The 27,234-nt window shown below is 38.4% G+C and overlaps 1 protein-coding gene across 2 annotated transcripts in view; it reads right to left on the reverse strand.

Moving 5' to 3' along the window:
* The window catches only part of LOC130917358 (phosphatidylinositol 4-kinase alpha-like), an 85,656-nt gene that overhangs the window by 17,789 nt on the left and 40,633 nt on the right, over nt 1–27,234 (reverse strand). Inside the window, exons 32-44 of one of the 2 annotated variants that reach the window (XM_057838679.1) lie at nt 25,947–26,074; nt 24,140–24,298; nt 23,921–24,072; nt 21,040–21,147; nt 16,721–16,848; nt 11,345–11,500; nt 10,826–10,905; nt 10,551–10,750; nt 9,599–9,686; nt 8,043–8,210; nt 7,903–7,956; nt 5,842–5,962; nt 5,626–5,755 (exon numbers count right to left, since the gene is read on the reverse strand). In XM_057838679.1, coding sequence (XP_057694662.1) covers nt 5,626–5,755; nt 5,842–5,962; nt 7,903–7,956; nt 8,043–8,210; nt 9,599–9,686; nt 10,551–10,750; nt 10,826–10,905; nt 11,345–11,500; nt 16,721–16,848; nt 21,040–21,147; nt 23,921–24,072; nt 24,140–24,298; nt 25,947–26,074 — 1,672 coding nt within the window. Of the gene's footprint in view, nt 1–5,625; nt 5,756–5,841; nt 5,963–7,902; nt 7,957–8,042; nt 8,211–9,598; nt 9,687–10,550; nt 10,751–10,825; nt 10,906–11,344; nt 11,501–16,627; nt 16,849–21,039; nt 21,148–23,920; nt 24,073–24,139; nt 24,299–25,946; nt 26,075–27,234 lie in introns of both variants that reach the window. The other variant, XM_057838678.1, reaches the window with a different exon arrangement.

A 27,234-nucleotide genomic window follows, 5' to 3' on the forward strand; every position in this document is an offset into this window, starting at 1 on the left:
GACATACTATCGGGTCGACATACGATCCTTTCGACATCTGACTTAAAATTTGACTTGACATGCTCGAAATACGATGATTTATGACAGCATTGAAATTTCATTGTTTTCCGGTAAGACGGATGCAAGGCGGATCTTCTTGTGAGAGAAATTCACATGGGTCCCAAGAAGGTTAGTGTAGGGGGTGAAAAAAGGTAAAATGTGACGCTTACCATTGAAATTAAAAAGGATATGACAGAAAAATATAAGCGTGGTGTGTGCGTCAGTGAACTGGCTCGACAATACGGCTGGAATACGTCTGCGATCTCGAGGACGACTCTCATTATTATTATTGTAACATCGGCAAGGAAGTCCCAAGCTTCGTCATGTTTGTAATCGTTTATTTCAGAACTTGTGCAACACAACACGGCTACTGTCCGCCGTTGCCGACACCAACAACAACAGAACATGGACAAAGAAAGTAAAAACTGTTCCGCGCCTCTCTCTCCCTCTTGCCAGTCACATGGTGCGTTACGAAACAGCATGCAATACACAACCGCTACATTAGAACCCAATTCATTACGTTATTATTCTGACTTGTATCTATAATTTATTTGTTTTGCGATGTGTAATTGCTATTTCTAATTGTACCTGAAGTGTTTATGAAGGATTTAGTGTAGAATTTTGTGCTGTGGAACGAATTAATCGAATTATAATGTTTTCATTTGAAGGTGCGCCTTATAGTGCGAAGATACGTTACTCTTATGGGAAAATCCCGCTTGACATACGACCATTTCGATTTACAAACCAGGTCCTGGAACGGATTAAAATTTTAAGTCTATTATTAGGGCTGTCAAATGATTACAATTTTTAATCGAGTTAATCACAGCTTAACCCTCGAGAGTCGAAGGACGCGTCGGCGCGTCCTCAGCGCACGTCGTCTTTGAAGTGCCCTCACGTTTTAATTATGTCACCCACATGCCGTTGGTTGGTCTCGTTTTAAAGTGCGGAAGTTGCGGTTTACACTCGTTATTATTTGAAGTCAATCGACCAACTAAAACGTGAGATATTGTCATTTAAGTTTTATAGTTTTATTGTCCTCTCAAAAAAACATTAAAACGCTGCATGGATCATTTGTTTATGTCTATATTTCCATCATTTCTTGTCCTTTTTCAAAACGGAAGCTCCATGAAAAAAAAACACAAACAAACCCTTTCGAAGTCACAGTGGAAGCACAAAATGCGTTTTTTTTTAAAATAAATATAACTGCCGTGTGAGGTTCCACCGAACGCGAGGGAGGAATGTTCTGAAGCAGCGAGGTGGCGAGCGACGGCTGTTTGGATCGAGCAGTGACTTTGTGTGACTTTGAGAATGAACGGAAAACTAAATTTAGCGCAAGCAATTGTGCTTTTTGATGAACTTGAGGAAGAGGATGGTCCAAATTCGTCATCATCGTCTTCTTCGGAAGAGTCCTCGAGTGAAGATAGTGACGGATTTGAACACGTGGGTAACGCCATCGACGAGCAGAGGTAAGCCAACTCACTTTTTTTTTTTTTTATGCTGAAAAAGTTTCTTTTGAAAGTTTCTTTTGATATTGCAAGACAAAGTTAATTTTGATGCAATATAAGTGTGTGTTTGTGTATATAATAATAAAATGTGCATATCAGATCAAAGTCGTACGTGCACTGTGTGTATCCCAGGCAGGAATTTATAATTTGTGGTGTTCTTCTTTCGATATGAAGATTAGGGATGTAGCACATATTCAGCTATGGTATTCTTTCTATTGTCATACATATAGATTTCCATTATTATTTCTTGCTGTATATATTTTTATTTTATACTTTATTATTTTCATAAATACTGACTTTTTTTCATGTACATTTATAGTAACAATGAAAGTAAAGTGAAATGAAAATGGAAGGGTGGACGGGTGGAAAGAGGACCGACACCCCATGGAAGTGTGGGCTGTGTGATGTAGCCCTGTGTCTGATTCTAGGACGAAACTGCTTTTCGGAGTGGCATGCCTGAAATTTTTTTAACTTGTTTATTGTAAATATTTTTGAAAATACTTTTTTTTCCCAATGTTATATATATATATTTTTTTCCCACAATCAGTCTTCTCAATTTGTGTATATAAATGTGTGTTCAAGAAGCTTGATTGTGTGTACATAGTTTTCATCAGGTGATGGGCCGCAATACCTAAACTCATATAGAGATGGCCTCTAAACACTTTTTGTGTTAGATGGTATATATTTTTTTCACTGTTCTTCACTGTTTGGTCTGCTGTATATAACCTGTTTTGACTAGAGCATGTACAGTGCCTTTCAAAAGTATTCGGCCCCCTTGAGCCTTGCAACCTTTCGCCACAATTCAGGCTTCAAACATAAAGATATAAAATTTAAATTTTTTGTCAAGAATCAACAAGTGGGACACAATCGTGAAGTGGAACAAAATTTATTGGATAATTTAAACTTTTTTAACAAATAAAAAACTGAAAAGTGGGGCGTGCAATATTATTCGACCCCCTTGCGTTAATACTTTGTAGCGCCACCTTTTGCTCCAATTACAGCTGCAAGTCGCTTGGGGGATGTTTCTATCAGTTTTGCACATCGAGAGACTGACATTCTTGCCCATTCTTCCTTGCAAAACAGCTCGAGCTCAGTGAGGTTGGATGGAGAGTGTTTGTGAACAGCAGTCTTCAGCTCTTTCCACAGATTCTCGATTGGATTCAGGTCTGGACTTTGACTTGGCCATTCTAACACCTGGATACGTTTATTTTTTAATCATTCCATTGTAGATTTGGCTTTATGTTTTGGATCATTGTCCTGTTGGAAGATAAATCTCCGTCCCAGTCTCAGGTCTTGTGCAGATACCAACAGGTTTTCTTCCAGAATGTTCCTGTATTTGGCTGCGTCCATCTTCCCGTCAATTTTAACCATCTTCCCTGTCCCAGCTGAAGAAAAGCAGGCCCAAACCATGATGCTGCCACCACCATGTTTGACAGTGGGGATGGTGTGTTCAGGGTGATGAGCTGTGTTGCTTTTACGCCAAACATATTGTTTTGCATTGTGGCCAAAAAGTTCAATTTTGGTTTCATCTGACCAGAGCACCTTCTTCCACATGTTTGGTGTGTCTCCCAGGTGGCTTGTGGCAAACTTTAAACGAGACTTTTTATGGATATCTTTGAGAAATGGCTTTCTTCCTGCCACTCTTCCGTAAAGGCCAGATTTGTGCAGTGTACGACTGATTGTTGTCCTATGGACAGACTCTCCCACCTCAGCTGTAGATCTCTGCAGTTCATCCAGAGTGATCATGGGCCTCTTGGCTGCATCTCTGATCAGTTTTCTCCTTGTTTGAGAAGAAAGTTTGGAAGGACGGCCGGGTCTTGGTAGATTTGCAGTGGTCTGATGCTCCTTCCATTTCAATATGATGGCTTGCACAGTGCTCTTTGAGATGTTTAAAGCTTGGGCAATCTTTTTGTATCCAAATCCGGCTTTAAACTTCTCCACAACAGTATCTCGGACCTGCCTGGTGTGTTCCTTGGTTTTCATAATGCTCTCTGCACTTTAAACAGAACCCTGAGACTATCACAGAGCAGGTGCATTTATATGGAGACTTGATTACACACAGGTGGATTCTATTTATCATCATCGGTCATTTAGGACGACATTGGATCATTCAGAGATCCTCACTGAAGTTCTGGAGTGAGTTTGCTGCACTGAAAGTAAAGGGGCCGAATATTGCACGCCCCACTTTTCAGTTTTTTATTTGTTAAAAAAGTTTAAATTATCCAATAAATGTTGTTCCACTTCACGATTGTGTCCCACTTGTTGTTGATTCTTGACAAAAAAATTAAATTTCATATCTTTATGTTTGAAGCCTGAAATGTGGCGAAAGGTTGCAAGATTCAAGGGGGCCGAATACTTTTGCAAGGCACTGTATAAAGGCAAAAAACGCCTATGGCTATACCTGTTGTTTATGTTGAATTGTCAAATATAAGACTATTTATTCTAAATTTTTTTGGTTGAATGTTCATCCTAACATGTTGAATAAATATTACAAAGTTTCAAAACGGTTCGTTACGCATGTTTGGCTGTCAATTGGACATCAATATTAAACATTTTGACAAAACGATTTTGGAATTTTTGGTCTTTTTGGGCCCAAAATGATGATTTATAATTGGTCAGTGAAGGAAACAACAGTTTGGACATGAAGTTCAAGGTGTCACAAAAAAAGGGACCAAACCAGGCCATCGTAAACAATTCTTTCTTTGAAATATAAAGGCAACTTCAAAGGCATGCAAAATCAGACAAAATAGGCCCAGACCTTAAAGGGTTAAAAATAATTAATCATAATTAATCGCAATTCAAACCATCTGTAAAATATGTCATTTTTTTCTGTAAATTATTGTTGGAATGGAAAGATAAGACACAAGACGGATATATACATAAGTACTGTATTTGTTTTTTTATACCAATAAATCAACAAGATAGCATTAACATTATTAACATTCAGTTAAAGCAATCTATGGATAGAAAGACTTGTAGCTCTTAAAAGATAAATGTTAGTACAAGTTATAGAAATTTTATATTAAAACCCCTCTTAATGTTTTCGTTTGAATAAAATTTGTAAAAATTTCAATCAAAAAATAAACTAGTAGCTCGCCATTGTTGATGTCAATAATTACACCATGCTCATGGTGCTGAAACCCATAAAATCAGTCGCACCCAAGCGCCAGCAGAGGGCAACAAAACACCAAAAAAGACAAGTAACAAGTGCACATGACACTGTGCTGTCCTTTTAATCTGTTTGAGCGGGGCATGTGCGTTAAATGCGTCAAATATTTTAACGTGATTAATTTAAAAAATGAATTACCGCCCGTTAACGCGATAATTTTGACAGCCCGATAGATTATATATGTATATGTTACATACTGCCCCCAAGTTGCTAGGACATACACACCAGATGTATGCCCATTGAATTTAAGTGTCAAACCATGAAGCAAAAACTTGATTGTCTATTGAAAAATAACTTTTTTTAAAAAATAAAGTTAAATTCTGTAGGGCAGTGGTTTTCAAATTGTGGTATGCAGGCTGCTTCTAGTGGTACCCAACAGATACTCATTTGAATGTTTAAACTATTTTTTTTTTATTCCACTACAATGTACTGTATTTATCAAGTACAGTTAAGAGTTAAGAGAACTTCTAAGGGTAAACTCAATCGTTAATTATTTACACCAGCCCAAATCTAAGTATAATGTTAATGGTAAAAAGTGTGGCCACAAAAGTATACAGTATATAACAAAAACCTTGTCTTTTTTGTTGTTGTTGTGGGCCTACTACACTAGTATTTAATGTTGGCCATGTTGGAGGTACTCGGAGAGCCAAGTATTTTTGAGGTGGTTTAGGGTGCTATTTTTATGAAAAGCATTTTTTGTGGGCATTTTTGGGGGGTGGGGGCAGGAATGAATCAATGTCATTTCCATTCAGTTCAATTAGGTAAGATCATTTGAGATACATGCTGTCGAGTTCAAAACATGGTCACAGAAAAAATAAACCGTTATATTGTTTTGGTTTAGTAATCTCATGAGAAATACTGACAATATTTTTCAACACAAATCATAACGTAAAATTTCGGGTTCTCGCTTACTTGATGATAGCTGATACGTTGGTGATCTTGTTGAAGAAGTCAAATTCTCGCTGGTAGAAGTCTTTGGCCGGACCCGATAGCGATCCCGTGATCTCCTCCACCATTTGCTCTAGCAGCTCCCCGATGTCAGCTGAAACAAACGCAAGCCATTAAGATGCTCCCATTCTAGAACCACCAAAAAGGGCATGTGAATAGACGGCTCTGTTTTGGACTTACGGTCTTTCTGGTGCGCCTCCTCATCCATGAAGATGTTGGTCTTCATGTTCCAGATGAACTGGTGGGCCAGCAGCTGAGACTTCTGCGCGGCCCACAGGATGTACTCCCTCACGTAACCCATCTGTGCACAACCACACCCCTTGTTATTTATATTTTGTCAATATAGGGTGCATTTTGGATCCATTTTCGGTTTTTCGGAACCGGGTCCATTTTGCAATAAATGGGGGGCTTCGAGTGACATCATCTTATCTTAAAAACGATAGCAGGACAAACATAAAAATTTGGTGCTGCGTCACCAGTAGGTGGAGGGCGAGATAGTGTAAAGCGCTTTGAGCGCCTTGAAAGGTGGAAAAGCGCTATATAAGTATAACACCTTAACACCATAACAGCACAAACGAAGCATAAACGATTGAAACCATTTTTAGCTATTTCTAATCAAAACGGGGCTGGTTGACCTCTGATTGAGCTATAAAATATTTGAAAATATCTCAAAAACGATAGCAGCGCAAACAGAACTTTTTACAGCATAAATGATTGACATCATTTTTACATAAATTTGCGTCTGATGGGGGGCCAACTTCACGGAGGTCTGTTTTGATTCACTTCATGTTACAATTTTTGTAATAACTGAACTACGTAATGCTGTTTTCTATTTTACATGGGTTCATTAATGGGTAAATGCAAGATGTATGGCATTGGTGCTCTAAGATGCTCTCTGTTTTAAGCGCTTCACCATCTCGTGGCATCCATACCCAATTCATTTTAAAAAACTAGAATATTTTACATTTCGAAGAAATGCATAATAACATTACAGGCAGAAGTTTCCATTAACAATTATGATGTTCATTAAATCAACGTATAGTAAAATATGATTTAAAAAAACAATGTATTATTCAACAACTAATCGATTAGCAAATTAATCGAAAACTATTTTGATAACCAATTAATAATTTAGGACATTCTTCACCTTAAACTTGTCTGAATTCTTGAAATTACAACATACAGTGGGGAGAACAAGTATTTGATACACAGTCAATGGGAAAACCCATTGGCAGTGTATCAAATACTTGTTCTCCCCACTGTACATATAACTTCTTAGTTGTAAATATTATCAGATTTCTTCATTATATTTTTGTTAAGTCAAATTAGGACATGAACAAAAATCTGCTTTTACTTTGGAAAACAAAAATTCACATTTTTGCCAATTTTCGGACATCTTACGGTCTAAACTAGCTTCTTAATCAGGCTGCAACAACTAATCAATTAAATGGATTAATAAATTAGTTGCCAACGAATTTAATAATCAATACAGTTGTAGACTACAGTTAAGTCGAGTAGCTGTAATAAAATATTATTTTTGAAGGAAATAGTCATCTATTTTGTTTTCATGGTCACTTACAATATACCTAAAACAACTTCAAGGTAAATTGTGAAGGTAATTGAAAAAAGTGACTTTATCCAATTAATCGTTTAATTAATGGTCCAATTAATCTATTATGAAAATAATTGTTAGTTGCAGCCCTACTGACCTGTAGAGCAGTTCAGGGTTCAGTGTCTTGCCCGTTAAGGTTTTCAGGGACAGTAGTCAATAACAGTGGACAGCTATTCAAAAGTTGACATTTAAGACCTCTAACCCTTCATAGAACAAACTACTATTTTGAGTAATAACAGACATAAAAAAAACTTAAATATCAAGCAATTATGAATCACTATTATATATATATATTTTTTTTATGATTGTAAATAAGTCCAAACGGATTGAACGTCTAGAACCCTCAATGGCAGCCAATGAGGTCAATGAGTAAGGCGGTCAGGTCTATTATATGATTGGAATCTGGTCATAATAATAACAGTTTATTAAAATACAGCATTTACGTTTGAATTTTCAATGTTGTTACATTTTTTAGAGGAAACCAGGTGTTATATGTAAGCATTTTCTAACAATATTCATCCTTATATTGTTAAAACAATCAGTTTTTTTTTTTTTTTTTAAACCACAAATATTGTTTGCTCAGTAGTATAGAAGAGCACGTTTTTTCACCTTGAACAATGAATAAATACCTTATCGTAGCGCAGCGCTTGTACAATTTGCGGGATGTAGAACAAGATGGCGTCCTGCAGCGGAAGCGCGGGGAAAAAAATCCAGAGATCAGGAAGTGATCGTTGCTGCCAGTGGGATGGGGTTTAAGCGCGGGAGTCACCGGAGGGAAGGAGCGCAGCACTTTGACGCCATACTGGGCGGTGAGCGGGTGCGGTGGATACATGCTGCTGAAGTAGGATAGTCCTGTAGGTGGATCGGCGGGGGCCCAGCAAAGAATGTGGCTCAGCTCCGGAGAGTCGGCGTCAATCGTGTGCCATGTCACCAAGAACTAGCAAAGCAAATACATTTTCAAATGTAAACATATTTAGGCCAACTATATAAAAAGGAAACTGAAATGTTCAAGTGAGTAGGGAGTAAGGGCATTTACAAATCAACAATTGCAGGGGTCGTCAATATAAATGGCCCGATGACCCGGACGTATTTTCAAAACCGTCAGGGCCACCAGAATGCTCCCACCACTGGCTCGGTGGGGCCAGTAAAAATAATGCGTCAATTAAAATAAAAAAATCTTACTTCACATTAATTCCCAGTGGTTCCGTGTTTTGATGATGTTACGCTATCCCGATCAAAGACAACCTTTACAATCTATGCAGCAGCCGTTGCTCTCTGTGGGGCGTAAACACACCCTTGTTTGTTCGCTCACACGTTCGTTCCCACGTGAACGTGCGCAGCCTGATTACTGCTGTCGATTGATTGTCAGTATCTCAGTACCCACCTAACGCTATACTACAAGACGACATGTTTCTGAAACCCCCCGGCACCTGGCCAAGCACCCAGAGAAAAAAAGACCACTCAAGAAAGAGAGTCACCGGAGGAGTTGAGGGAAAACGAAATCCATTATGAAAAAAAAAAGGGCGAGAAAATTTCAGCCCCAGTGGCAAGACCGCTGGAATTGGCTTGACTACGTTGAGACAAAAACGAGGTTTACTATGAGGTGTGCAGATCAATGGCCACATAATGCAGACAGGTAAGTTTGAGAAAAGTTAATGAGTATGAAACCTTTGGTCTGAACATAACATGATAATTCATCCATGTGACTACAGAGAATATAATATCTTCATTACGATGGTTAGCTTGAAAATTGTTAGCCATAATTGCCTTAGCTCGACTTCTAAATTGTTGCCACGACAACTGAGACTTTTAGAGGGCGGTAAGGGGAAGAAACGAAAGCTTTGCCCAGGAACGGTGTGTGTTTGTTACCCGAAAAAAATTCAAATACATTTAAGTGTAGTTGATTTGGGTTATTAATGTTCTGGGTTGGTGCATGCCGTAAAATTGAAAACGGGTAGATGCTGACGCCACACACCAGTTTGTTACACGCCGATGTTACACAAAAATAATAAAAAATGTGAACATCATTTTAGCGCAAAAACTCCCTGTTCATGTGACCAATGGACTCAAAATGGAGCCTTAGGATTATTTGCACTAGATTCATGTTTTTGCACCATTTTGTTGCACTTTTCATTAAATCTACCGAAAGAAAATAAATGTTATTCATGTTATTCAAGCCAAATTGTTGTTTTTCGTGATTATTGGGATCAATAACTGACAGGTTGACCTTGTCCAGTGAAGTTCCATGCCAGTGGGTAAGTTCCCTCATTGTTTACCCCTGAATTGCATATGCAATTTTGAGCCAAGTGGCAGAAGTGGCCAGACCTTGACAGCTTCCGGGACATCACTCACGGCGCCGGGGTCCAAACGCACCAGCCGGGTCACCTCGGCCGTGATGGCATCGTTCTTGAATCTGGCAAGGAAAGGGAGTTGGTGCATGATGTAGCCTTTTTCCCTCTTCACCCTCTGCAGCATAGCAGTCACTACAGTGGACAGCTACTAAAAACAATTTTCTAATGTCCTAAGAATAAAAACACTTCAGAATTTTTTTTTGGACCAAAAAATTCATGCATCACAGGGTTACTCTTGTTGAATTCAAATACAGTACATATAATATATAAAAAGTGAAACAATTATACATACTGATTATTACAAACTAATAGACAGCTTTAGCTTAAAATGGCACTTCAAACTACTTAAACTGAAGTCTTATGTATTGAGTTCCAAGCGTCATCTTGTTTCTTTGAGTTGGCCATCAAATCAGTGAAAAATCAAACAGTGAAATCTGTTGACTTGAAATTTTAAATTCAACCGTTTTTTTAAGTGTAGTAAAATAAACACAGATATGTATTTTACAATCACATTGGAACTCTTTTTTTTTTTTTTTTTTTTTTTTAACTTAATCAAAAAATAACATAACTAATCAATTGAAATATATTTTCTTTTATTCATTTAGCTTCAGAAACATTACTTGTTTTTCTTTACAATTACAATAAAAAGGTATCAAAAACTGGTAAAAGATTTTACAATAAAAAGGTATCAAACAACTGGTAAAAAATTTCATGTAAATCAAATAGAAATGACATAAAAATGTGTAATAATAATTTGTTTCATTCTTATGCAAGGTTTCTATTAAGTTTTAGTCATTTGTTAATTACATTACATAATGAAAGATCCCTTTATATGCTGCATGAAAAATAAATATAAAACTAAATTGCATTTTGTTTGACTTTTGGTTTTGGCTTCATGCTCAAATGTTATACTAGATTGTGGCAACCTGCTGGGCAGCTGCATGGCAAGGTAAGGTGCGATGTTCCAGGCTAAGTTGACGTTGTCCTTCCACTGCTTTTCAGTCAAGCTGATGTATTTGGACCTCCAGTTGGCAATGCTGGTTTCCACCGACTGCTCGGTGGCGATGGCCAGCTCCTGAGTGCACAGCGGGTTGTACCACGTGCTCAGGCGCTCGATCTCGCTCGCCTGGAAAAGCACAAGGAAAACAAAGAGCTCTCTTTAGTAAGAGAAGAAAAGATCCGCTTGAACAAAGATGCTCACCAGCAGAGCCAACAAGAGGGTCCTGCGTTTCATGTAGTATTTGTGAAGCTGCGTCCCTCGGTTGCTCTTCTTGGACGCTCCTGCAAGACACATTTGCGAATCAGTAAAAGTGTCAGTTTGCAAAGTGTATACAAAACCTCATGGCGTAGAGAATAAAGCCGCAATTCACACGTACCCCATACCTATTACTATTACTACTACTACTACTGACAGACTCAAACACAAGGGCATGTGATCATTATGTATGACTGACGAGTGATTGCCTATAAGCGGACACTTCCTAGAAATACTGGCTTTTATTTACGTTTTTCTCCACTATTATATATCAGAAAAATGGAATGCTGCCTCCTCCCCAGATTTATTACATGCATACGAGAAAGGTGTTAGCTGCCCTTTAACTCGACGTTGAAACCCAAACCATTGCTTGAAAACCTTTAAATCGGGGTCTGATGCAAGAGTTTAGGTTTCAAATTGGGGATTGATGGCAAGGTAAGGATTTCAAATGAATGAAAGCCCTACCAGATTTCTTGGATGCGGTGGACATGCCACTGGAAAGGGGGTACGTGTTGATCCATCCCTGGCCGCTCTGCTGTGAGCGAGAACTGGAGTCGACATTACTGCGCATGTCGGCGGCGTTCATCACTGACAAACTGTTCAGAGACGGGTCTTGGTTGTCTGTCCAGAATCAACAATGCACATTTAGACCAAAATACGACAACAACAACATTAACAGTGTCGTAGCAATCACATCCACATAAGCGATGATGGAAATGTTGAGGTTTACATGCCCATGGTTTACATCACCAACAAACTAAGTGAAGAAATGATTCAAAGAATTGAACTGCAATGTGCGGTGTCCCACAGAGACCTGCTCTTGAGCCTTTTCAGTTTCCTCTCAGCTTCTTTCTAATCCATGGGTTTCCAAACTATTCCACCAAGGGCCACAGTGGGTTCAGGTTTTTATTCCAACCGTTCAAGAGGACACCTTATCAACAATCTGTTGTACAAGTGTGATAAGTTGATTGCAGTCAAGTGCTTCTTGTTTCAGCAGAAACCTCATTGGTTGAACTGTCTGTGCTGGACCTGTTGGAACAAAGACCAGGACCCACTGCGGCCCTTGAGGACCGGTTTGGACACCACCGCCCCAGTGATTTACAAGAGAAATATTCAAGATTGAAATTTTAATAGCCTGTGTACAAAAACACTGCAGTTTTTTGGGGGGTCGCTTGAAAGGTCTTGTTAAAAGTAGTTTAACTTTTTCTATATTGTTTCATTTAGACATACTTCAGGAGGCCATGAAGGCACAGTTTTCCAAGTGTATCAATGCCCAGTCCATAGCTTTTCTGTCCCTGATTGTAGTTCTCCGCCAGTTTGTACATTTGTGAAGTATATTTCATGGCCATTCAAGGTATGCCCTCCTAACTTTCACATGCTTTGCACAAGCACCTTCTATTGGGAGTTCAGGTGTGAAATTACACAACCCAGGATATAATTTGCCTCATGGACTGATACGCTACCTGAAGTACAGCCTCTCTGTGAGAAAATGCAATCCAAACCTTTTCGGGGCGCTTCATTTTTGTTTACGCACTCTGGGCTAGTCATAGCCAGTCGTCTCGTAACAACTCCCTGGCCGCCATCGCAACAACAGTCAAACTATGAATTGGCCCTGCAGTATTTAAGTATGGGCTCATTCCAGAATTGGAGGACATTTTATGTCCCACCCTTCAAATTTAAAATAATTCACATACAACATACTAAAACATGGCTGTCGAGCTGCCAATAGAGAAAACGATCTGACAAAAAGGTCAGTCTGGTGGCTTTCTTCTCGCTTGATCTGCACTTTTTAAACTCATTGTGTTGTACTGAAGTTAGCAAAGCCATTCTAATAATCTTTTAAGGTAAAATCGGTCTCTATTTTGCAGTTTGGAGCTTGAAAATGTTAACATGTGCAAACAGTCCTGGATGTGTTTTGAAAACAATACTATGGGTCAATCCTAAACTGGAGGACATTTTTCAACTAATTGATTAAATCTATTAAAATAGATTAAAAAATTAGTTGCCAACGATTTGGATAATCGATTTTTGCCGGCAGCTATGAGCAGGCCCGTTTGGGTCCCTGTTTGTGTGTAGACATGTGCTGATTATTGGTTTCAAGGTATACCGAGATATGAAAACGTCAAGGTTTCAAAACTGCAAAAATTTTCCGTCATATTGTCCCTAAGGTATTAGCCATTTTTTATGTCCCAAAAATGCATGGATAAATTCCTCGCTTGCAGCTGTAAGGCTCAAGCCTCCCCCACCGGTTGTTGCTCAGTGTCAGTGAGTCAGCATGCTACACGATGGCTGGAGGAGGTGAAACTGCTCAACTTTTTCCCCCCATCAAAGAAAACAAAATCGTTGGTATGTGAATACTTCGGCTACTGAAAAGTTATAGACGGCTGCGGCTTAGAGGAGGAGGGCCAACCGACATGTAAAATGTGTTTGCGGAGTGTGGCTGTCAACGAGGCAATACCTCCAAAACGATTTTGCATTTATACAAAATTAAAGGTTAGTAATATTGTCATGAACGTTTCCCACCAGCTATGAGAGTTAACTCCAGCTTGTTTAGTCTGTCTAGCGGTGGTAAAACGTGTTTTTTCTCTCTCTGGCAACTGTCTGTGTTGAGAAAGAGAGCGTGTGTGTATAATGTAAACATGATACGAGTCATACACACGTGTTTTTTATTATTAATTTAATGAATTCAATCTAATTTAATTTTAAAATAATTAAATTATTATTAAATTATTTTTGTTCTGATGGTAATAAGGTTGAGCTGCAGCTGTGGGTTTAGGCTCACCTAAAGGACTGCATTTATTTTAATTTTATTTCGTTTTTTTTTTTCTTTTTTAACTTAACATTATACTTATGTTCGAATTTACGAATATGTTTGGAAAAATAAAAATCTTCAACGGATTTTTTTTTAAACCCAGATATCTCAAATAAACACATTTTAGAGCTGTAATTGCAATACCTTGAAACCATGAAAATTTGGCTTAAGGTTATCATACTGTCAGAATCTCACACGGCACATGCCTATTTGTGTGTAAAGTCAGGCTGCATGCGCGTGCTAGTGATGCACCAAGAGAGCGGGAGTTCACCGCTACATTCAGGTTTAAAATGCTGAATCAATAATATTTAAGCAATAGTTGTCTTGAGTCATGTTTGTTGTTAGATCCAGCGTGCCTCCATTAGAGGTGAGTAAATGAAAATGTATTGTTTGTATTCTTTGTTGATGAGACGTTACTTCTTAGCATGGAGTGCTAAGCTAGTTAGCCATTATGCTAATGAGTGTCGTGTTTTTGGAGAAGCATATTCGCACTTGAATTATTTTTAGATAGTTAAGTTGTCTTGTTTCTATTTATAAAGAAACCACACACATAAACCTACTCCTATAACAGTTTCTCATTCACATTCATATTGTAAATTGCTATACAAGATTACCATTGATCTGTAGGATGAACTAACAAAGCCTTTCATAGTTTATTGCCTACTATTGATGAATATGTAGCTGAAAACCAGAAAAGTGACAATTTTCAAGGATTATTTTGAAGCCAATTTGTACTCCAAATTCTGGAATGACCCTATTAATGACGTCACATGTGATGACAATGATGAAGCATGGAATTTTAGGGCGTTGATGTCATGATAACACGGCGAGTATGACAGGCCACCCTGCCTTGAATCGCACATTCTGGAGTTTGCAAGTTCCAGGATGTGAAGTTCAGGGACTCTCACAGTGATTTTTTTCAGTGGGGGGTGGCAGGGAAATGATGGACAGTTCTGTAGCATTGATTATCAAGTTATAATACTTGCATATTGGTGAACTGAGGAGATCGAAGTGGTCTGGCGGGTGAGCTGACATGATGAGTCGTATTGCAAGGGACAAATTCATGCTTTCGTTCCTCATGGCTGCTCAAATATTTTTTTTTTACATAATAATATTTACAAAGAGGAAATCTGAACCATAAAATTGAAAAGTAACCTAAATTCTAGATGTAATAACAACAACGCCAGTGCGTCTTAACCTTTATTGAGTCACGGGCCACAGCACATTACTTGCATGAACCACAAGATGCATAAACTTCTCCCAAAATATATGCAGCCCAGAGATGCTTTAATATAAAGGTTTACTGTATGTGGTTCCAAGGCCACACTTTTAACTCAAAACACTCATATCTCGAATCATCCCTTTAAGTTGAAATGAATGGACATGCCATCAACATATTCTAGATCACCAATTAAATCACCAATTTAATGACAATACCATATCGATTCTTTGGATAATGAAATTGCCGAAGGGTACAAAATGGGTCTCGATTTGATTCCATTCAAGAGCTGGTGAATGATTCAATACAATATTATGCACACGTTTCACACTTTCATGCACAATGTTGTTAATGTTTTTTTTCAACCCTTAGAGGATTACTCATTTAATTTACTGGCTGCCATTGACGGCGCTAGACGTATAATCCGTGAATGGTTGTGTGTCTATGTGCCCTGCTATCAACCAGTTCAGGGTGTACCCCACCTTTTGCCTGGAGTTACCTGTGATAGGCTCCAGCACCCCATTAGGATAAGTCCTTCAGAAGATGAATGAATGATATGAATATTATGTAGTGATTAAAAGTATGGCGTTAAAGGTGATGCAATGAAAAATGTGGGTGCGCCTTCATTTTGTGCTGGTGCTCCTTAAAAAGCGGTCAGCGCGTGCACCTTAAAAAACAGGTAAGCGTGCCAGTGCAACTAACACAAAAAGTTAGTGTGGAGCCTTGGCAATATACAGTATATCGCAATGTTGTTGTTTTTTTATTGCAATTTTTTCCAATATTTTTCAGGCCTATCCCACACAGAGCTATTCAAGTTATCTGGTGAAAAATTTTCTAGTTTTATTTTCGCAATACAGGTAGTCCCCGGGTAGCAACATAACGACTTATGTGATCTCGACTTTACGACGCCGGAGCCTTGTCCGCTATTTTGTCTCCAGTCATTTTGCTTTGTTTTTTTGTTTTTTTTTTTAAATAATGTTGACTTTTGTTTTGTGATGCATGCTTTTATTTTGGCACAGGAAGCTTAGAGCAGGTAGTATTTCCACAATCGTGCAAGAGTGAATGTACAGGTGTTGCCTCTGTGGACGCTTCACGACAAGTATCAAATGTGCCTGCGCGTACATTTGATACTTGTTGTGAAGCTTCCATAGAGGCAACACCTGTATATAACTTTTTGTACCGTTTTTTTTGCGTTTTCATTTGTGGTCGAATGCTAATCGTTTGTGTGGACTGTTATTGCTGTATCAGCAGCAAGTTATTAACACAAATTTGAATTGCTGCTATTGAAGATGAAACTGCAGAAAACCACACGAACGTCTGACATCGTCATTTCGGAGCTTAGCTCGCTGTCTAGCTAAGACTTACAATAGCACCAAAGTCTTGGTGAGGACAATATAAAAGACGTATAATAAATGTTTTTGGACAGTTATTTTGAGATTTGGGGGATATTTAAAGGGTTAATTCTGACTTACGCGGAAATTCGAGTTACGTCGCCAGCGTAGGAACAGAATCCGTTCGTAACTCGGGGACTATCTGTATAATATCGCACTATATCACAAACTCCCCAAAAATTCGCAAAGAGTTTTTTCCAATATCGGCCTAATGTCTCAGTGATCTATGAGCAGCACAGTGAGGACTGAGCAAAGCATCAAATTTGCCACAAGCACATGCATGCTCTCGCCGCGTGGCGCGAGCTGCCGCCACCGCTTAAGCTTACTTAAGATTGATATCGGAGAAGTGCTGGACACGATAAGCGATCCGAATATCCCGGCAGAGAGGGTGCTCGGGGCCGGGGTGGTACCAAGCTCACCAGGGGGCACCAGGTAGCACGCTGCCAGGTACTTCTTGTCTGATAGGATGCTGGCGTAAAAGCGGATCATGATGCTGATGTCTTCGCGCAGCCGCTTGTCCCCCTGGGTGGGAAACTTTGGAGAGACGCTGTAGACGAAACATGACTTTAATTCAGGCGCTAGTCACAAATTTGTCTGTTTACTGCTGATAGGATAGGGCTGACAGGGGGATAAATCAAGTTAAATGGTGGTACCAGGACTTTACCAGAATTTCTCGAGTATGATTTGTTTTTGTGCCCCCAAATAATAATTATTTAAAAAACCATTTGCCAATAACCTGTTTGAAGGACACCGAGGTTTTCAAAAGTTGAAGTATCAGATTTCGCTGAAACCCGTCATTCCAGTAATGAGCTATTTTGGAGCCTTCACTACAAATGGCTGCTTGCAAACTGGAGTTAGCAAATGGTGTGTCGTTGCCTTTGAAGTAAATGAGCTATAGATGGGGGGAGGTTTAACGTACATTTTCTTGCATTATGTTTTACAGCGATTGTACCGTATATTCTGTACCGTATGTACCGTATTATAGTTTGCACCCCTAGTTTGGCTTTTAAAAAGTAGTATTTACATACTAGTATATAGTGGTGTCAACAATAATCGATGCGGCGATGCATCCCGATGCGGGGCATGGACGATTCGATTCGATGCGGGCAACAAGCCGAATTGATTCAGCGCATTTTAAAATATATAAGTACGTTCAAAAATCTTCCCTGCGCAATTCCGGTGATGCAACGGATTTGGTTTCCCCATTTGTATTATTATTCTCATGTTTCATTTTTTACACACTGCATAACTCTGGTCAAGTTTCCCACCAACCTCATACAAGCCAAAATGTCTCCAGATGTCAGCTTTCAATGTCTTAGGTGCATCAAGAATCTTTCTTGCTCCCTCTTTCTCCGCTTCAGCCATTGTTATGTTATGTCCTATCTCTTAGAGGTTAGATCTTGTGCCCGAGTTCGGGTTCGGGCCCAAAATGTTAAGCATTCACGTTCAGGTCGGGTCGGGCCGCCCCGTGCCGGACTAATAAATTATTTAAAAAAAAAAAAAAAAAAAGGGATAAAACCGAGAGCAGGCTCTCTGTATTGTGCATTTGCTTGTGCATTCACATGAAGCAGTGGCGCCGCCCGCTTTTTCTTCTTTTCCTCCGCTGTGGCGCTTGCGATTCGTTACGAAAGACACTTTTATTTATGCACACAAAGGCAACACAAATGTGATCCTTTTGAATCCTCTCCTCTGTGTGTCTGCAAACTCGTTTTTTTTTTTTTTTTTATGTATATTAAACTTTCCCAGCGTTATTTCGTTGTGTAAATGATTTTATAATGATCACAAAAATATGTAGACTATTTAAACATTAAGAAAACTTGCATTTTTTTTCTGCCAACTGAGAATTCGTTACGAAAGACACTTTTTTATGCACACAAAGGCAACACAAATGTGATCCTTTTGAATCTTCTCCTCTGTGTGTCTGCAAAATCGCATGTTTTTTTTTTTTTTAAATATTAAATAGGGCTGTCAAAATTATCGCGTTAACGGGCGTTAATTAATTTTTTAAATTAATCACGTTAAAATATTTGACGCAATTAACGCACTAGGCCCGCTCAGACAGATTTAAATGTCAGTACAGTGAAAGGCCAACTTGCTAATTGTGTTTTATGGAGTTTTTCCGCCCTCTGCTGGCGCTTGGGTGTGACTTGCATATGTTATGTGGCGTAATGTCGCCCTCTGCTGCCGATTCAGTGCAGCTGATTATTTGGGTTTCGGCGCGCTTTTCTGACGTGATTATACGTCGACGCGAACTCACACTAATAGACAGTGCTATTCAGACCAGCTAACGTCCGCATCCAGTATTCAGTGGCAGCTCTCATAGCCCCATCACACTGTTTGTGTCTTAATACATGCATCGCTTGTGAGTTATATTCCTCCTTTGTTTATATTCATGAGTATTAGATAGTTATTGATGATGTGTATTTGAATTTGTTCACATATAAGGTGAAATGCAGTTAAATTGTTAGATGCTTGTGAGCTAATTGGCTAGTGCTACTGCTCAAATGGACACGTGTGTGTACATTTTATGTTATTTTGTGATTTATGCAAGTTATTGACACATTGCCAAGAAATGTGCTCCTGTCAAAAAGAGATGACTTCAGTAAAGCCCATGCAACTTTGCCACACCGTCTGATTTCTTTTTGGAACTTATGTTCGCTATCTGTCAATTTGTGTACTCACACACATTGAGGACAGAATAGGGCTACTAGTTTATTTTTTGATTGAAAATTTTACAAATTTTATTAAAACGAAAACATTAAGAGGCGTTTTATTATAACATTTCTATAACTTGTACTAATATTCATCTTTTAAGAACTACAAGTCTTTCTATCCGTGGATCACTTTAACAGAATGTTAATAATGTTGATTTATTGTTATAATAAACAAATACAGTCCTTATGTACCATATATTGGATGTATATATCCATCTTGTCTTATCTTTCCATTCCAACAATAATTTACAGAAAAATATGGCACATTTTATAGATGGTTTGAATTGCGATTAATTGCGATTAATTACGATTAATTTTTAAGCTGTAATTAACTCGATTAAAAATTTTAATCGTTTGACAGCCCTAATATTAAACTTTCCCAGCGTTATTTCGTTGTGCAAATGCTTCTATAATGATCACCAAAATATGTAGACTATTTAAACATTAAGAAACATGCATTTTTTCTGGCATCTCGAAGAAATGAAAATAAATTGCTGCTGCTGCGTTTTTTTTCTTTTCGCGTCACTCCAAGCCGGGTCGGGCTTCAATACCAGCGGGCCGTGTTGGGTCGGGCTGGATTTTTAGGCCCCATCTAACCTCTACTATCTCTCTGCTCTCTCAATTGCAAAAAAAAAAAAAGATATTTCCTCATGTTGAAACAGATTGTTATGGCTGCTAAAATGCTGCTGCACTTCATTTTAATTCATTATTTTTTATTGTTATGTGGTAGTTACTAATTGCATTTCTAAGTTGATTGCACATATATAGTGGGCTAGGCCAACATTTTACTTTTGTTCTACATTGCAATTTAGTTGGATGTTTTGTTTGCAACTGAACTGATCCCTGGATTGATATTGCGATAAAGATGCTGCTGCACTACAATATTTTCTTTGTCGCTTTCTTTAATATTTACTTGAATATTTTTATCGATGGGTTGTTGTGACTGAAATACAGTGACTGTTATTACTGATTTTGCACAGGAGTTCAGATGTTGCACTGTGTGAAAGTCTGCTACTGTGTGTAGAAAAAAAAGAGAAAGCCCTGGTCTCATTCAAAGCAAATGCTGTGATCTGTTTTTTTTTTGTTTTTTTAAATATATATCTAAAAGTATTTTCATTTGACTTCAACCAGGAGTGACACAAGAGCCAATAAAAAGTTGTTTAATGTCTGACCGCTTGTGTTGCCTCATGATTCACGAAAAATATGCTTTGCTTTAGAATTTTAATGCATCCCAGGCTTTAAGGCATCGCGATGCATTGCCGAATCGAACCGAATCGAATCGTGAACCTCTGAATCGAATCGTGGCCCTCCGAATCGTAATCGAATTGAATCGTGAGGGCAGTACCGATGCACACCTCTTCTAGTATATATATCATAGTAGTATTTTAGGTTGACCCTCATGCTGGACCAATTTTCGATACCAATATGATTGAAACAAATAAACTTTCCTCATTTATTGACTAAGGGTTTCTACAAGTATCAGCAAATCTTATTTAATGCTTTATAATGCCACTTTAAACAAATTTAATGCCATTCCCAACTGCAGAAAGTTTCACACACACAAATGGTAAACAATGAATAAAAAATGAATATTTTTTTATCACTCACACGCATAATTAAAATTTGATTCACATATGTATGTTTTTTAACTGTTAAGTTTACATCATTTTTAATGCCTCAAACATTTAATGTTTTTAAGGCCTGAATTTTGACAAAATCCATTAGAGGACTTTCAATGCTTTTTAATGACCTGCATAAACCCTGTAACTGTGCTTTTCTTTAGTAACAACTTAGATACATATTAACAACTAAGCACACAACATTAGGAATGCTAATGTGATAAATATATTAAGTTTCTAGTTTTTGTTCCTTAACTGTCTTAATTTTCTTAACTGTTTTACGGTAACGCTTCCTCATCATTGTGGATGGAAGCCCTTAAATTCCTCTTTGTCATCAGTATCACTTTCAAAAAATTTTGTCAATGCACTTGTAAGTCAAGGTACCTCCATTGCATGTGTGCGTACCTGAAATAATCAAAGGCTGTAGAATAGATCTTCTCTCTCAGCACATTTCTGACAGTGGCATTGATAATGACATCGGAGTGGAGAACAGCAAGGCCCAGTGTCAGGAGCCTGTGACATAACAGGAAACATGCAGCACAGATATATCAACAGTTATCACGCATACTGTCGGCAGCATTGGTTGTGAGTGAGTGGGTGCCACCCAATGGGAGTTTAGAGTTGGCTCCAAGGGCGGATTAGCTGAATACTTTGATCAGGTTACCATTCTTATTTTTGTGGTACTGTAAATCCATAGGTTTTGGCCAAGGTTGGTGAATTTTAGTCGTGGACCTCTCAGACTGCTCACATACTCAAAACTGCATTTTTACTGGATCAATATTCAGAAAAATCAATTGAATATCCAACATGTTTGATCCGATTACAGGTTACAGTTTTAATTTTTGTGATCCTGTAAATCCACAATTCTGAATAAAATCTGGCCAAGGTTGGTAAATATTAAAAGTGAACCTCTCTGACTACTCACAAACTCAAAACTTTGCATTCTTGAAAATTTGAATTTAAGTCCTACATGTGTACTTTGATCAGGTTAGAGTTCTCTAATTACCAATGTTATAGTTTATAGTATCAATGACCTGTTTGCATTAAAATCACTACACAGTTGTAATTATTTTACTCTAGGCTAATTAAGGGCTCGGGTTATTGTTTAGTACTGTATTGTATATGATTTTCACTGTTGGGCACGTTACTTTAAAAAAGTAATTAGTTACATTACTCACTACTTCTTCCAAAAAGTGAGTGAGTTAGTAACTGAATTACTCTATAGTAAAAGTAACTAGTTACCAGGGAAAGTAACTATTACTACCGTTACTTTAAAAAGAACTTGTTGTATGTCAAAGAATTTGAAATTTTCGGAGCAGTATTCGAGTCAGTGGAATAGAGAAGAACAGACAACTTGTTAGGTGCTTCAGCAGATTTGAAATGCTTATCACAGATGTCGACAAAAGCTTTGCCCCGGGACATAAATTACACATTACATGCAGGTTCTTTCCTTTAATTTCAACAAACTTGAAATAGTGTCTATATCTCCACCTCTTAAAGGACAATTTTTCTTCTGAATGCTCTGCCATCCCGACCCTGTGCATCTGTTTTGCGTGTGTGTGTTTGCCGCATGCGCTGTTCCGGTTTGCTTGTGAAATCACCGGCTCTGATTGGCTTACCACGACACATGCCTCTAACCCTCAGCCAATCACAATCACTTCCATCGCATCTCTCGAGGGGCTGCATTTAGATAGGCTTGTTTCCCGACAATTCACGTCACCTTCAAAGTGCCTGCCGTCCTCAAGATGGAAGCAGTATTATTGCTGGCTGACAGTGGGAGATGGGAACGAGGCTAGCATCAGGTGTAGCAAACACAGAAACGTTACCAAACTCTGGAAAGCATTGTCTAATTGAATGAGCAGGGACAAACAGCTTGGAGTCAGAAGTACGTGCGCTATTCTCGAACCTGAACGCACCCCAAGTCTTGGATGACAAATCAACAGAGCAGAGAGTCGACTCGACACGGCTGGTATTTTCCTCAATTTATTCGGAGTAAGTAACGCACCGCTTATGACCGTCAGTAACGGTAACGGCGTTGTAACGGCGGAAAAAGTAATTAGTTAGATTACCCCGTTACTGAAAAATAAAGCCGTTACGTAACGGCGTTATTTATAACGGCGGTCCTCCCAACACTGATGATTTTTGTCCAAACCAACATCGAATGCTGTTTTTTTCTCATCAAGGTTCAGGAACAGGTACTTATGTTGCCGGATGGATGGCTTCCATAACCGTCCATGAAGTGGGCCAGTCTTTCAAAGACTCCTGGGCACCACCACGCCCCCCCACCCCCCCGGCCATGGTTGTGCCACGCTTGTGATGCAGTCTGCGGGTTGAATGGCCGAATGATGCGCGAAGGGATCATTCAGTGCTTTCAGCACTGCCCTCTGGCGGTCATACGGCATTCATAGAACTCTAGTTAAATTAGCTTGTGGAGCAAACTGTTTGTTTTTCTTGCTGTTGGTTTAATTATGCAATTAAACAACTGTGTTTAAAAAGACAGACTATCATATTGGTTGATGTCAATAAATTCTAAAGGAGAAAAAAGTCTTTTTATATTGCTTATTAAAAAAAAAAAAAAAAAATGAAAAAAATGTTTTTTAAAAGCCGAATTTTGATACCCCCCCCAAAAAAGGGAAACACAACACCTTTATCATGTGCATCCTAGTAAAAAACAGAAAAACTAAAAAAAAAATTGAATTGAATTTTTCTTATAAAAACTTCAATAAAAGCCATTTTCTTATGTGTAACAGTGGAGAAAAACGTAAATAAAAGCCAGCACATGAATTTCGAGGAGGTGGCCACTCAAAGTGCGGGCAGAAATTTTATCAGTGCTCGTACTAACTTAGCCAATGAAATGCGAGTACACCAGATTGCCCGCCCTTCCTTGTGACGTCCTGACCACATATACCAGTGCATAAAACTATCGATGTGTATGTGGGTGGGTATAACTGGCATCTCAAAATGGCTGAGCTCGTAAGCGGTGCCATTTAATTTGTTTAAACATTATTTTCTTCATTATCAGTGTTCTAGGTAACTTGCAATTTGCATACTTAAATACTTTGAGGGACCTTCTTTCACATGAAGATCATTTATACTGTCTTCTGTCTCTCTGAGTGTTTTCATTTCTCCCATTGTTCACTGAACAGCTGCAATGTGCATTGAGACTAGCTTGTTTCACGTATGCGAGGCCATTACTGTGACCAAGTAAACCGTTTTAAAAAAACAAATATATGTAAATTTATATATATATACAGTATAAATGACATCGCCTGTGGCGAAAGACAACCTGAAGCGAGGACCGATCGCAGCGACGTGTCGGTTGAGATAACTCTTGGCCCCGCCCACATTGAGAGAGAGCGACCGCTGGAGCAAACTACAGAAGATCTCCACCTGGTCGGCACTGGAGTACTTGGCTATCTCGAACCTCTGCACCAAAAACTGGATACACAGTGATGGAGAGCGTAAAGTTGAAGAAAGTGAGCATTACATAGGCTCGAAAGCAAACCTCGATCCAAATGTGGTGTGGGGTGACATCCGGTGGGCAGGGGACGGGCTGGCTCTCCTCGGACGCCGCCAGTGGGTCGGCTTCCCGCTGGGTGTCGGAGAATAAGCCCATCTTTAACTCCACTGTCATCTGCCACGCGCCTGCCATCTCACGCATAAACTGCAATGGAAAAGTATAGTGGTTGGGTTTTCTTTCCTAACGTATTTAGTAAGTTTGAGCAAATTTTTAATCAAGTAGTATTGGGTACTCTTCTTGACTGCCGATACCAGCCATCGATACTTAATATTGACACCGCTGCTTGGATATCACAGGTGTCACAAAACCAGTTGTAGATGAAGTACTCACTTTTTTTTTTTTACTAAAGAAAAAGCACAGATACGGGGCAAAAATTACTTAAGAAGAAGTAACTAGAAAAAATTCACTCAAGCATAAACGTGCGCTCCTCTCACTGTTGGTTTTTATTGGTCAATATCTTGTTTACCTGCCAAATCTTGCTTGTACCTATGTCGCTGCCTCTAGTGCCCGGCGTAATCGATAAGCCCCGTCCAACTAGACTGTTAGTTGCACGGGGCTTATCGATTACGCCGGGGGCATGAAAACGAAATTATCAATTCACAATGAGAAAAAAACAAACAAACAAAAGTAACATGTAACGCAGAAGACAATTTGAAAAGTAGTGGAGTAAAAAGTACAGATAGATGCTGTAAAATGTCCAAAAATAAAAGTAAAAAGTATCACTTCCTATTTGTACTAGTAAACTAAACTAAGTAAAGTACAGATACACAAAAAGGTACTTAAGTACAGTAACGAAGTACATTCCACCACTGCAAAAACAAAAATATTAGTATCACATTTACTGATCTTCTTGTTATGTTCCATTTAAACAGAAGTTAATTTCGCCTGTTTTTGGGAGAAACTGCGACATATTGTAAAACCTACTAATTAGGGCTGTCAAACGATTAAAATTTTTAATCGAGTTAATTACAGCTTAAAAATTAATTAATCGTAATTAATCGCACTTCAAACCATATATAAAATATGCCATATTTTTCTGTAAATTATTGTTGAAATGGAAAGATAAGACACAAGACGGATACCGTATATACATTCAACATACGATACATAAGTACTGTATTAGTTTATTATAACAATAAATCAACAAGATGGCATTAACATTATTAACATTCTCTTAAAGCGATCCATGGATAGAAAGACTTGTAGTTCTTAAAACATAAATGTTAGTAAAAGTTATAGAAATTTTATATTAAAACCCCTCTTAATGTTTTCGTTTTATTAAAATTTGTGAAATTTTCAATCAAAAAAATAAACCAATAGCTCGCCATTGTTAATGTCAATAATTACACCATGCTCACTCATGGTGCTGAACGCCATAATATCAGTTGGACCTAAGCGCCAGCACAGGGCGCCAAACACCAAAAAACAAGTAACAAGCGGACATTACACTCTGCTGTCATTTTAATCTGTTTGAGTGGGGCATGTGCGTTAATTGCGTCAAATATTTTAACGGGATTCATTAAAAAAATTAATTACCGCCCGTTAACGCGATAATTTTGACAGCCCTACTACAAATGCTTGTCTGCTGATTACTAAAGAACAGAATATGCAAGACCAAGCTATTCTTCCTGGTGAAAGAAGGATGTCTTATTCTTCATTTGCAGTTTTAGAGTATATGACACTTAGTTGTGAAATCAGACCATATAAAAAAAAAGATATATAAAAGAGCTAAAAACACATAAATTAGGGTATGTCAGGGTACCACTGTATTAACCAAAAATTTTTCTTTTACCGGTACTTCCACGCCAACACGTGCTGCCAGCAGCCATTCCCAGCAAGCAATGGCTGTCTCCATGCCATGCTCAGTGAACATCTTGAGAGGAGACCAGCAGAGGTGATGCAGCAGCTGTGGGTCGCACTCTATACACACAATAAACATCTTTAGTCTAAAATGCCTTTTTCTCTAAAAGAAAAAAAAAAAAAAAAAAACTATGATACAAAATTGTCGTATTTTTCAAAAATCTGTTTTGTCTTTGTAATATCAGGACACTGATATAAAGTAAAAAATGGTATAAAGCAAGCGAATTTCAATATTCTTATATAATTTTGATATTTGGATTTGATTATGGACATTAACATTCTTTCATTCTCTAAAATATTAGTACTAATCAGCCATTTGTTCCAAAATCTTGCTTTATCCATTTATAACTAATCACAGTCATATTAGAACCATATTTGTTACAAATCCAAGGTCGGGGAAATAATCATTTAGACAAAAGTAGTGCTTTTCCAACCTCCTGTTGCATGCTGTTGCCACAAAACTATGTTTAAGTACGATAAGGCGCTTCTTATCGAAATTCAGTCCCAAAGCTTATGTTAGACTAATGTAGCAATTTGTTGCCATCTTATGCTAAGGAACTATGCTCAAGCAAGTTGAGAAGCTTGTGGCATGGCTCGCAGACTTCAAGGTGTCTAGTAGGGGTGCACTGATCACAATTTTCTGGCCGATGACCGATTTTAAAAAAGCCTGATCTGCCGATCTTGATATTTGCCGATCCTGATTTTTTTCCCCTTAAAGAACAGCACGCACCTTTACTATTCCAATTACCGTATCTTTCGGACTATAGGTCGCAGTTTTTTTCATATTTTGGCTGGGGGTGCAACTTATACTCAGGAGTGAATTATGTGTGAAATTATTAACACATTATGATGTCATTTCACATGTTATGTGACACTGATGGTTTGGTAAACTTGTTATCATGTTCTTTATGCTATAGCTATCTGAATAACTCTTAATAGCTATGTTCGCGTTCTGGCTTTGGCAATGTGTGTTCAATTGTATTATTGACTTTTTTATATTGAAATGCATGAGAGAGAGAGAGAGAGAGAGAGAGAGAGAGAGAGAGAGAGAGAGAGAGAGAGAGAGAGAGAGAGAGAGAGAGAGAGACATGACTGCGGACCTACGTTCATTGTTTATGCTTGTAAAATATCTCTACAGAGGCAACGCCTGTGTGTATCATCTTTTCTGTTGTTGTTGTGTGTTTTCCACCCGCGATCGGACACTTAGAGTCAGTTGTGTG

Source organism: Corythoichthys intestinalis, chromosome 6, assembly GCF_030265065.1.
Source record: "Corythoichthys intestinalis isolate RoL2023-P3 chromosome 6, ASM3026506v1, whole genome shotgun sequence".
In the NCBI taxonomy this organism is placed as follows: domain Eukaryota; kingdom Metazoa; phylum Chordata; class Actinopteri; order Syngnathiformes; family Syngnathidae; genus Corythoichthys; species Corythoichthys intestinalis.